Genomic DNA, 12,188 nt, shown 5'->3' on the forward strand with positions numbered 1-12,188 from the left:
ATCCATCCAATATGCCTTCCCCCATCAGGAGCCCCCCTCCCCAATGCCCGCAGCGAGAGTGCATCACCCCATGAGTGGGCTACATCTCTCTCCCAGTCAGTAGCTGACCTAACCAAAGTATCTCACGCTTTTGGTCTTGGTATTAGAACGGCAACCCAACCCAGTCACCGGGCCCCTTTAACTTCCCCAGGCGTTTCGGATCCCTCGGTCTCCTAAATCCATAAGGGTAAGCCTCACAGAAGCGCCAGTAGTTATAAAAAGCATGCCCGTACCATCTCATCCTCTAGCTCCCCATCTCCATCTCCGTCCTCCAGGATTCCAGCTCTTTCCCTCTCTCCTCATTCCAGTGACTCTGGAATCAGATTCCCATTCCGAGTCAGATTCTGACCTAGAACAGTTTTCCAAGCTAAGGGACATGGTGGACAGTCTGATTATGACCATCAACCAGACACTTAGCATTAAGGATACAGAGACCTCTCCCTCGGAGCAGACCATCTCCTTCAGGAAGACGAAGCGTCCTCCTCGAAGCTTCTCCAACCATGACAAATTCAACAGAATCTTCACTAACGAATGGAAGCATCCAGTCAAATTTTCCAGAGGGAAAAACGCATGAACATCCTGTGTCCTTTTGTGGTGGATCTGCTTCAGAAATGGGCAGAGTCTCCTTCGGTGGACCCTCCAGTCTCCCATCTTTCCACTAACACTATTCTCCCTCTCTCTGACGAATCTTCCTTAAAGGAGCCTTCCGACAGACAGATTGAAACTCTAGCCAAATCAGCCTTTGAAGCCACAGGCTCTGCTCTTTGCCCGTCATTCTCCGCTACGTGGGTAGCCAAATCAATTATGGCCTGAGCAAAATGCCTCCACCAGGGCATCCTTTCGGACGCTCCCCCCTCCGAACTGGCAGATCAAATCAGTCATGCAGGGAAGTACTTTCACTCAGCTTCTCTTGATGCCGCCTTCTCAGCACAAGCAGCCGGCAACAGAATTGCCATCTGAAGGGTTTTATGGCTCAAAGCTTGGAACGCCTGTTCTGCATCCAAAAAATCACTTACTGGCCTTCCTTTCCTGGGCTCTCGTCTCTTCAGCGAAGAATTCGATAAAATAATCTCGAATGCCACAGGGGGTAAGAGTACTTCTCTTCCCCAACAGCTGTCTCTGTGTCCACACCCTAGACCTCAATCCTCTCAGTTCCGTCCCTTTCGAAGGTTTCAAGCACACAACAGCAACAGACAGGACAAGTCTGCAGTCAAAATCAGAAGAAAAGACCTTCTTTCAAACCAGCTGGCGCCCTAAATCCCACAAGCGCCGGTCTACAAGAACCGGTTCCAACAGATTCTCCTCAACATGACGGGTCACTCCCACCTGGGAAGCCTCCCAGGGTGGACGGATGTCTTCTTCATTTCCGGAACGAGTGGCTCTCAGTAATCGACGATGCCTGGGTCAAGGACGTCGTATCCTACGGCTACAAAATAGAATTTTCCACTCGTCCTCATTTTCATTTTTTCCAGTCCTGCCCACCAAAGAATGCTTCCCTCGTTCTCGGGTTTTTCAGGGCCATCGACCCGCTTTCCAAGGCAGGCGTAATCGTTCCCGTTCCTTTGTCAGAACGCTATTCAAACCTGTTTGAGATCCAGAATGGGACGAACCGATCCTTCTTTGGAACCACAAATTATTGAACAAACATGTATGTCTGCGTCACTTCAGAATGGAATCCCTTCGGTCAGTGATTGCCTCCATGGAACCCGGGGAATTCCTTTCCTCCATGGACATTCAGAATGCCTATCTGCGCATACCCATTTTTCATCCACATCAGAGATTGCTTCGCAATCCAGAAATCTTACTTCCAGTTCACAGCACTTTCCATCAATCTCAGCCGTACATATCCCAGGACTGGACAATTGGGCCGCAGACTTTCTCAGCCGAGAAGGCCTTGCCTCCGGAGAGTGGTCACTGAACCAGTCTCAGATGGGGGACCCCAGACGTCGACCTCATGGCGTCCAGACTGAACCACAGATCCCGTGACCCGCTAGCAATCGAGTCGGATGTGCTAGTAATTCCCTGGGCACAGTTCTCCCTACCATACGTGTTTTCACCTCTACCGCTGATTCCCAGGGTAGTCAAAAAGATCAAAGCGGAGGGAGTTCTTGTCATACTCATCGCTCTGGACTGGCCCAGAAGACCCTGGTATGCAGAGACAAAACCTTTTGTCGCAAGGGCCCCTCTTCCACCAGAATTATCAGTCTCTCAATTCAACGGCATGGCTTTTGAGGCCGCGGTTCCGAAGGCTGCTGGTTTCTCTGATCAGGTTGTTCAGACATGATCAAGGCAAGGAGACCGTCTTCTTCTCGCATCTACCACTGTCTCTAAAGCCTTTTCCCGCTGGTGCGACGCTAACCGGACCCCTACAATAGTTTTTCATCTACCATCAATTTTGTCCTTTTTACAGTTGGGTCTGGAATCCGGACGGTCTCTTAGTTCTATTGAGTGACAAGTGTCTGCTCTTTCGATTCTCTTTAAAAGGAGACAAGTCCAGACCTTCATTCCATTTCTCCCTATCGAGTAGAGCCCTGGGATCTCAACGTCCTCCAGGAACCCCCATTTGAACCACTGCGCGAAGTCTCTTCTACATTTCTTTCTTGGAAAGTTGCCCTTCTAGTTGCCATTACCTCTATTAGGCGAGTCTCCGAGCTGGCAGCTCTCTCTTCGTTCTCCTTACCTGGTCTTCCACCAGGACAAGGTACAAGTACTTCTCACTAAATTAGAATATCATCAAAAAGTTAATTTATTTCAGTTCTTCAATATAAAAAGTGAAACGCATATATTATGTAGAGTCATTACAAGCAGAGTGATCTATTTCAAGTGTTTCTGTTAATGTTGATGATTATGGCTTACAGCCAATGAAAACACAAAAGTCATTATCTCAGTAAATTAGAATACTTTATAACAGCTTGAAAAATGTTTTTAAAATCCGAAATGTATGTTCAGTAAATTCATTCAGTACTTGGTCAGGGCTCCTTTTCCGTCAATTACTGCATCAATGTGGCGCTGCATGGAGGCAATCAGCCTGTGGCTCTGCTGAGGTGTTATGGAAGCCCAGGTTGCTTTGATAGCAGCCTTCAGCTCGTTTGCATTGTTGGGTCTGGTGTCTCTCATCTTCCTCTTGACAACACGCCATAGATTCTCTATGGGGGTAAGGTCAGACGATTTTGCTGGCGAATCAAGCACAGTGATACTGTTGTTTTTAAACCAGGTACTGGTACTTTTGGCAGTGTGGATAGGTGCCAAGTCCTGCTCGAGAATGAAATTTCCATCTCCAAAAGCTTATCGGCAGAGGGAAGCATGAAGTGCTCTAAAATTTCTTGGTAGATGGCTGCGCTGACTTTGGTCTTGATAAAACACAGTGGACCTCCACCAGCAGATGACATGGCTCCCCAAACCATCACTAATTGTGGAAACTTCACACTAGACCTCAAGCAGCTTGGATTGTGTGCCTCTCCACTCTTCCTCCAGACCCTGGGACCTTGATTTCCAAATGAAATGCAAAATTTACTTTCATCTGAAAACAACACCTTGGACCACTGAGCATCAGTCCAGGTCTTTTTCTCCTTCGCCCAGGTGAGACGCTTCTGCTGTTGTCTATTGGTCATGAGTGGCTTGACACAAGGATTGCGACACTTGTAGCCCATGTCCTGGATACGTCTGTGTGTGGTGGCTCTTGAAGCAATGACTCCAGCAGCAGTCCACTGCTTGTGAATCTCCTCCAAATTTTTGAATGGCCTTTTCTTAACAATCCTTTCAAGGCTGCGGTTATCCCGGTTACTTGTGCACCTTTTCCTACCACACTTTTTCCTTCCACTCAACTTTCCATTAATATGCTTGCATACAGCACTCTGTGAACAGCTATCCTCTTTAGCAATGACCTTTTGTGGCTTACCCTCCTTGCGGAGTGTGTCGATGACTGCCTTCTGGACATCTGTTAAGTCAACAGTCTTCCCCATGATTGTGAAGCCTACTGAAAAAGACCAAAGGACCTTTTTAAATGCTTAGGAATAGTGATGAGCGAGCATGCTCGCCACTGCTCGGTACTCGCCCGAGCATCTCAGTACTCGAGATGCTCGGAGCTCGCCGAGTACTTTTGAGATGCTCGGGTCCCTGTCCTGCATGTCTGGCACTATTTAGAGCACGAATCATGTAGGGATTTTCTGCCACTCACTGTAATGCCACAGCCATGGTGGTTGTGGCATTACAATGATTGCCCAAATCGATGGGAACAGTGCTCACAGTGAAACATGAAAAGCCGGCAATTCATCAGCGGCATACACCGGTACCCGACAATTTAGAACAGAAAGAATAGAGCATCACACATAGATTAGATAGATAGAAACATGTCAGTCACATATATAATAAGTACAGTGACAGTGTTGGTTACTGTACTTGTCATTTAGTGTTAAAATAAAGGATTTATTTAAAAATATAATAGTGTTTTCATGCACCGTCTCTTTAAAAAAGCCGGCCGGCAATTCAGCATCTGTACCCGACAACTTAGAATAGAAGGAATAGAGAATCATACATAGATTAGATAGATAGAAACATGTCAGTCACATATATATGAAGTACAGTGACAGTGTTGATTACTGTACTTGTCATTTAGTGTTAAAATAAAGGATTTATAAAAAAAAAAATTGGCGTGGGGTTCCCCGTAATTTTAGTCTCTAGCGGAGGTTAAGCAGACGGGTGGGGCAGATGTTTGAAGCCTGGGAAGGGGTAATACCCACGGAGCTTCCCAGGCTACTAATATCAGCCCCCAGCTGAATACCTAGCCCTTACTAGCTATTAAAATGGGGGACCCCAAAAAAATGACGTGGGGTCCCCCTTATTTTAATAGCTAGCAAAGGCTAGGCAGACAGCTGGGGGCTGATATTAATAGCCCAGGAAGGGTGCCATGAATATTGGCCCCCTCCCAGGCTAGAAACACCAGCCGTCAGCCGCCCCAGAAATGGCGCATCCATAGGATGTGCCAATTCTGGCACTTAGCATCGCTCTTCCCACTGCCCTGTAGCGGTGGCAGTGGGGTAATAGGGCTGGGGTTGATGTCAGCTTATAATTCCAGCTGACATCAAGCCCATGTTAGTAACCCTACTTACCGTATCGCCCATACCAGCTGAAGCCAACGATCTCATGCAATAAAAATAAAATAATAAACCAACCTCATCCTTACCTTTCCATGGTTCCCAGGACAGCTTCAGCTCTGCTACATTGACATGACAGGCAGGAGCGCAGCAGAACGCTGCCATCCAGCTTGCCATGCCGCAGACACTGAGAAGCTCCTCAGTGAAGCACCTCAGTGTCTGGCTGTGCCGGCAAATGACGTCACCGCTTGAGCAGGAGAATTCTCCCACGCTGGGATGGCATTGAGATAATAGGCTGGATCGCAGCAGAGGTCTGCCATCCAGCTTGTCATCCTTCAGAGACACTGCAGAGCGCAGGCATGCTTGTGCTCTGCAGTGTCTCTGAAGGATGACAAGCTGGATGGCGGCGCTCTGCTGCGATCCAGCGCTTCAGAGACACTGCAGGTAGCGCTTCAGAGACCCTGCAGAGCGCAAGCATGCCTGCACTCTGCAGTGTCTCTGAAGGATGACAAGCTGGATGGCGGCGCTCTGCTGCGATCCAGCGCTTCAGAGACACTGCAGGTAGCGCTTCAGAGACCCTGCAGAGCGCAAGCATGCCTGCGCTCTGCAGTGTCTCTGAAGGATGACAAGCTGGATGGCGGCGCTCTGCTGCGATCCAGCGCTTCAGAGACATCCTATGGATGCGCCATTTCTGGGGCGGCTGACGGCTGGTGTTTCTAGCCTGGGAGGGGGCCAATATTCATGGCAAACTTCATGGGCTATTAATATCAGCCCCCAGCTGTCTGCCTAGCCTTTGCTAGCTATTAAAATAAGGGGGACACCACGGCATTTTTTTTTGGGGTCCCCCATTTTAATAGCTAGTAAAGGCTAGGTATTCAGCTGGGGGCTGATATTAGTAGCCTGGGAAGCTCCGTGGTTATTACCCCCTTCCCAGGCTTCAAACATCTGCCCCAGCCGTCTGCTTAACCTCCGCTAGAGACTAAAATTACGTGGACCACCACGCCAATTTTTTTTTAATAAATCCTTTATTTTAACACTAATTGACAAGTACAGTAACCAACACGGTCACTGTACTTAGAGACATGTCCGTCACATATATAATATCTATCTAATCTCAGTGTGATGCTCTATTCTTTCTGTTCTAAATTGTCGGTAGCGGTGTATACCGATGCTGAATTGCTGGCTTTTTTAAAGAGACGGGTGCATGAAAATTGGAGGGCACTAGTGTGTTCCAAGTGCCCTGCTATGTTTTTCATGCACCCTCCTATATACCCTGTCTATATATTCTGCCTGCCTGATGTTTAATTGAGCACTGTTCCCATCAATTTGGGCAATTTTTGACCTTCTGCAGACCGCCGGGGGGGGGGGGGGGGACCGCCAGAAAAATGCTCGAGTTTCCCATAGACTTATATTGGGCTCGTTGATCGGGTCGAGCACCCGAGTATTCCAATGTGCTCGACCCGAGCTTCGAGCACCCGAGCATTTTAGTGCGCGTTCATCACTACTTAGGAAGCATTTGCAGGTGTTTGTTTTTGTTAATTATTCTAATTTACTGAGATAATGACTTTTGTGTTTTCATTGGCTGTAATCCATAATCATCAACATTAACAGAAATAAACACTTGAAATAGATCACTCTGTGTGTAATGACTCTGTATAATATAGGAGTTTCACTTTTTGTATTGGAGAACTGAAATAAATTAACTTTTTGATGATATTCTAATTTAGTGAGAAGCACTTGTAGTTCTACGGCCGATTCCATCCTTTTTCTCCTAAGGTAGTTTCCAACTTTCATCTTAATGAGGATATTGTGCTTTCTTCCTTTTTGTCCAGCTCCCTCTCATTCCCGCGGAGCGATCACTAAACAAAATGGATCTGGTAAAAGCCCTTAGTCTTTACCTTTCCAGGTCGCCGTCTCTGTTCATAATTCCCGAGGGTCCACGAAAGGGTCTTCCTGCCTCCAGGTCAACTATCTCCCGCTGGGTCCTTTCGGCCATTCTGGAAGCTTACCTACTCAAGGACAGAACGCGTCCACAGGGTTACCACATAGCAGTGGGGGCCCCCTGGGCGGTCCAACACCAGGCGTCAGCCTTGCAGCTTTGTAAAGCTGCTACATGGTCATCCATTCATTCCTTCCCCAAGTTCTACAGGGTTCAAACCTATGCCTCTTTGGATACAAACCTTGGTAGAAAGGTTCTGCAGGCTGCAGAGGCCAGAGCTCTGACTTGAGGGTATCTCTTCTTTTCCACCCTTGGGACTGCTTTTGGACGTCCCATGGTTTCCTGTGTCCCCCAATGAAGCGATGAGAGAAAAGTAGATCTTGGGTACCTACCGTAAAATCTCATTCTCTGAGTTTTCATTGGGGGACACAGCACCCGCCCTTGTTTACTATTGTATTGAGTTTTGTTACAGTTTGTTATACTGTGTGATATCCATGTTGCTTTTCTTTGTGCCAGTTGGTGGGTATATACTGCTGGGAGGAGCTAAGTATTTTTGCATAGTGTCAACCTCCTAGTGGCAGCAGCATACACCCATGGTTTCCTGTGTCCCCCAATGAAGACTCCGAGAAAGAGATTTTACGGTAAGTATCCAAAATGTACTTTTATCAGAAATCTCATGCACACACATTTTTTTTTCCTGACTGATTTGGCAAACAACTGTGTTTTTGCAAAATGCAGCATGTCACTTTTTTCAGCGCTTTTCACCCATAGAAAGCAATGAGTATTTGCAAAAAACGCAGCAAAAAAACGCAGGTATCAGGTTTGCTGCGTTTTTGGTGCAAAAACCTGAGGAAGTTGAATTATGTTCTTTTTTTTTTTTTCATGCACTAAACTTTCAGTATGGACAAGATACAAGTGTACCCTGACAAAAATGCAGCAAAATCTCAGCAAAACCATGCAAAAATACAACTTGTGAACATAGCTTTACACTGCACTAACACCCAGATGAAGCAGAAAGCCGCAAGCCACATGTGGCTCGCAAGTTACAGGTTGGTGATCCCTGGACTAAGGCATCGTAATTTATGCCTATGCCACAAATGCCAGTCTTGACTTAATATTACTGTTAGGGTTTGGTGACAGCTACCACTGCCTCTCCATTATTAGTATCACTGCATCTTTATGGTGTTCACAGTCCTGAGTTCTGGCTTCTTGTAAAGCATTGAAGACGTTCTCAAACACTACTAAAGAATCCAGCGAATTTTGACTTGATCTTTTTCTTTCATTTGTTGTGCATTGTAATAACTAGCTATGCTCTTCACAGACACTATCTAAAACCTTCTGCTCTGGCAGTCACAATGCCAGAGATGGTTTACAGTGGGGTGACAAATTGCCATTTATTAGTGTCTCAGTGGTTAAATGGGCCAAAATCAGCGTTTTGTCCAATGCTAGCCTTTGCTGCTGAGTTGTTGGTCACAAACACAAGGACCAACGTGTGCAATCCAGCCTTTCCTCCACCTGCTGTACACTTATGGCTGTATGTGGACAACGAGTTATGGCAGGAACTGTAATATTGAGCGGAATGAAGCTTTAATTCTAGTAGTGCTGTGCTAGCTGAAACATTCATAGCATAAAGCATCTGCCCTATTGTGTGATAGTCCTGCCAGCGTCTACAATATAACGCTGCAAGCGTCCCTCTGTCTGAAGCCTTTATAGACTGCGCATGCTCGACACGCAGTCTGGCTCCAGACAGAAGAACGCATGGAGCCGTTACAGGTAAGAGGAGTGAATGGCGCCGGAGATCGCGGTATGCGTAGACACTGAACGCATACTGCGAGCTCCCGCACCATACTTACCTGACCGGGAGGAGCGCTGCCGCGGCTCTTCTCTTTTCACCAGAGACCAGGGCAGGAGTGAAGGAGTCGGCGCATGCGCATAGCTCTATCCGGTGCCATTTTACTGAAGACACATTTGCAGTGTGTCTTCAGCAAAATGGCGCAGGACAGCGTGGTATGGGCACGCGCATACTCCAGCGCCACACTCCTCCCCCGGCCTCTGGCAGAACAGGACGCCGCAGCGCTTGAGCACAAAAAGGTGAGTATAAGAGTTTGTTGGGTTTTTTTGTATGTGTTCAGCGGGAAAGGGATGAACGGTGCCATACATACCAGGATTGGGGGATGAGGGGGCCACACATATCAGGATTGGGGGACGAGGGGTGCCATGCACACCAGGATTGGGGGACGAGGGGTGCCATGCACACCAGGATTGGGGTACGAGGGGGTGCCATGCACACCAGGATTGGGGTACGAGGGGGTGCCATGCACACCAGGATTGGGGGACGAGGGGGTGTCATGCACTCCAGGATTGGGGGACGAGGGGGTGTCATGCACACCAGGATGAGGGGGACGAGGGGGTGTCATGCACACCAGGATGAGGGGGATGAGGGGTGCCATGCACACCAGGATGAGGGGGACGAGGGGTGCCATGCACACCAGGATGAGGGGGACGAGGGGTGCCATGCACACCAGGATGAGGGGGACGAGGGGTGCCATGCACACCAGGATGAGGGGGACGAGGGGTGCCATGCACACCAGGATGAGGGGGACGAGGGGTGCCATGCACACCAGGATGAGGGGTACAATACATACCAGGATTGGGGGATGAGGGGTGCCATTCACATCAGGATCAGGATGAGGGGTACCATGCATACCAGGATAGGGATGAAGGGTACCATGCATACCAGGATAGGGATGAGGGCAGCACAAATACCAGCATGGGAGACCATAATACCAATAAAAATGCTGGCCACCCGGGCGTTGAACAGGCTCAATAGCTAGTACGGCTTATAGTCAGATTTGAATTTTTGGCTCTGGATTATTGCAAACTCTTCAAAAACATGTCTGGATAGGTTAACTGTTTTTCTTATATGCGATATTTAAACTAGTTATGCCTCATTCTTGGGGTCTAGTGGATTGTCAGCTGCAGGTATTTTTCTGTACAACTAAGTGTCCAGGAGCGTGGTGGTCTTCTCCTCAGAACCAGTAGAGGTCAGACCACCACCAGTCATTAAATGCTAGCTGTACGCTGTTACTTTAAAGAAAAGAGTGGGAATACCCCATTATATTCTAATTGTGGCAATTGTTTAAGTTCCAAAACCTTAGACCTTGGTGTCATAGAAAACTTAAAAGGGTTTGTCCCCTTTCAATTAATCTTCCTACCCAGGTACAGTTTTGGTTTAAAGGAAAAAAAAATCGTTCTGTAGTCTGTCTCCATGTCCACCGGCAAGTCTCTGCTGCTACTGGCATTAGCCGTTGACACTGCAGTGCAGTCAGTGAGCTCTGCCAGTGTAGATGGAGTGCCCTTTTCTAAGAGGCGCTGAGCTCACGTGATGTCCGTGCCACAGCGGAGACATGCCTGTGCATCCAAAGATGGTTTTCCTTTTTTTAAACCAATCCAATCTGATTAGCTTAAATGATATGAAACTAGCTGCTTATTAGGAGCGCAGACCTGGTTTCTAAGTCAGGGAGCAGTATGAAAAGTTTTCCTTACTCCTATTGTATGTGTGTACGGAGTGGGAATGTAGAAAGAGAAGTCACACATTTATGAATCTCTTTATCCCATTTTGTTCCGGACTATATGAGAACTAGACTTGCAAAAGCTAGTGCAAATAACGTATAGAGTGTTCTTAAAAGCTAGACTACCATAGCACAAGCTGTGTGCTTTTTAGCATGTAACAGTTACCTAATCCTCTGTATACATTTTTTTTCTTCCCAGGTTGTAAAGGAGTAACTGATGAGTCCTTGTTGTACTTGAGGCGAGCCCCCAATCTGGCACTTATTGATCTTCGAGGCTGCAAACAAGTGACACGGGGAGCATGTGAGGGTTTCATCTCAGACCTGTCTGTGAGCACCTTGTACTGTATGTCAGATGACAAGCTTATCCAAAGGATCAGCTAGGATGGGGTGCGTGCTGGAGGTTTGGTGCAGGGGGATGCTATTGTGTTGGAGGATGCACACCGTCAATCACCACCTCCTCATCGGTCTCTCCAGCTCCCTGGCCTCCCTCTCATTCCGACTGAAACAAGGAGCAATAATTGGCGATTTAACATCCCGCCCTCATATGCCTGTGGTGAGGCAATCACATGGTGCAAAGACGTGGGCTATATCTGAAACGGGTATCTAAACAGCTGTGGCAGCCTTGATGGGGTCAGTCACTTCTAGGGCTGAAATCAAGACCTTTAGGACTGGATCTCCATTGTCATAGAATAAAGGAAGACTTTGTATTTTTTTATTTGATTGTTTTTTCTGTTTGTTTTTTTTTGTTTTTTTCTCCTTAGTGCAGAATAGCTCTTCACCAGACAGTTTAATGGAAAAGCCACCTGAGGAGTGAGCGGGCAGCTCAGATTTTTTTTGCCCTTCTTGTTTTGACGATAATTTTTTTTACTATTTAATGCCTGCCCCTGTTAGCATTAAAATTGTGAGCAAGGTTTATTTCTCTGGGCGCTTGGGGTGCAGTGTGTGAGTACGAGAGAGGGACGGCTGCTTTTTTGCTAAATTGTAATTGAGTTAATATTATATTTTTTTTATTTTTTAACTTAAGATTTTGGTTTGTTGCTTTTATTTTGTACCCACTCCCTCTCTCTAGAGAACATGTATGCAGAAGTGCACTCAGCAATGCATTACTTCCACACACACTGGGCAGCCGTTTGTGCGTATATACAGAAATATATATATAAATATATACAGAAGCTGGTGTGTGCACACACATGGAGCAATGTGTGCGCCGGCTGCTCCCTTTCCCAGCCCGGGACTAGATTGTATAAAAAGAGCCTGGATAATATTTTTCTCTGCGGGAGCGGTCTCGCTTTCCCTTTTTTGTTTCTTTTGCAATAAAAAAGAAAAAAGAATCAAGAATGTGGTCTGTGTGGTTTGTATTTAGTTCTTATCATGATAGTTCATATTATGGAATTTAACCAATTAAAAAGTGATATTAATCGGGGAGGTAACTTACTTGCTCTGTTTCATAGGGCCAGTGTTAGAATTGTACTGCTCTTATTATGAGAAATATACACAGAACGGCCTTCATCTTTTAGAGTCGTGGCGGGAAGACAGCTAGAAAAT

At 46.9% G+C, this 12,188-nt stretch overlaps 1 protein-coding gene across 3 annotated transcripts in view; it reads left to right on the forward strand.

Moving 5' to 3' along the window:
• KDM2A (lysine demethylase 2A) overlaps nt 1-11,981 on the forward strand; it is a 188,078-nt gene extending 176,097 nt beyond the window's left edge. For all 3 annotated transcript variants that reach the window (XM_073686145.1, XM_073686144.1, XM_073686146.1), the window contains one exon: nt 10,843-11,981. In XM_073686145.1, the coding sequence (XP_073542246.1) occupies nt 10,843-11,024 (182 nt within the window). In that variant the 3' untranslated portion in view covers nt 11,025-11,981. The remainder of the gene's footprint in view (nt 1-10,842) is intronic.
• Nucleotides 11,982-12,188: the final 207 nt, after the last annotated feature.

The sequence above is a fragment of the Phyllobates terribilis genome, unplaced genomic scaffold (assembly GCF_046119375.1).
Source record: "Phyllobates terribilis strain yellow unplaced genomic scaffold, ASM4611937v1 Scaffold_5__5_contigs__length_657084704, whole genome shotgun sequence".
In the NCBI taxonomy this organism is placed as follows: domain Eukaryota; kingdom Metazoa; phylum Chordata; class Amphibia; order Anura; family Dendrobatidae; genus Phyllobates; species Phyllobates terribilis.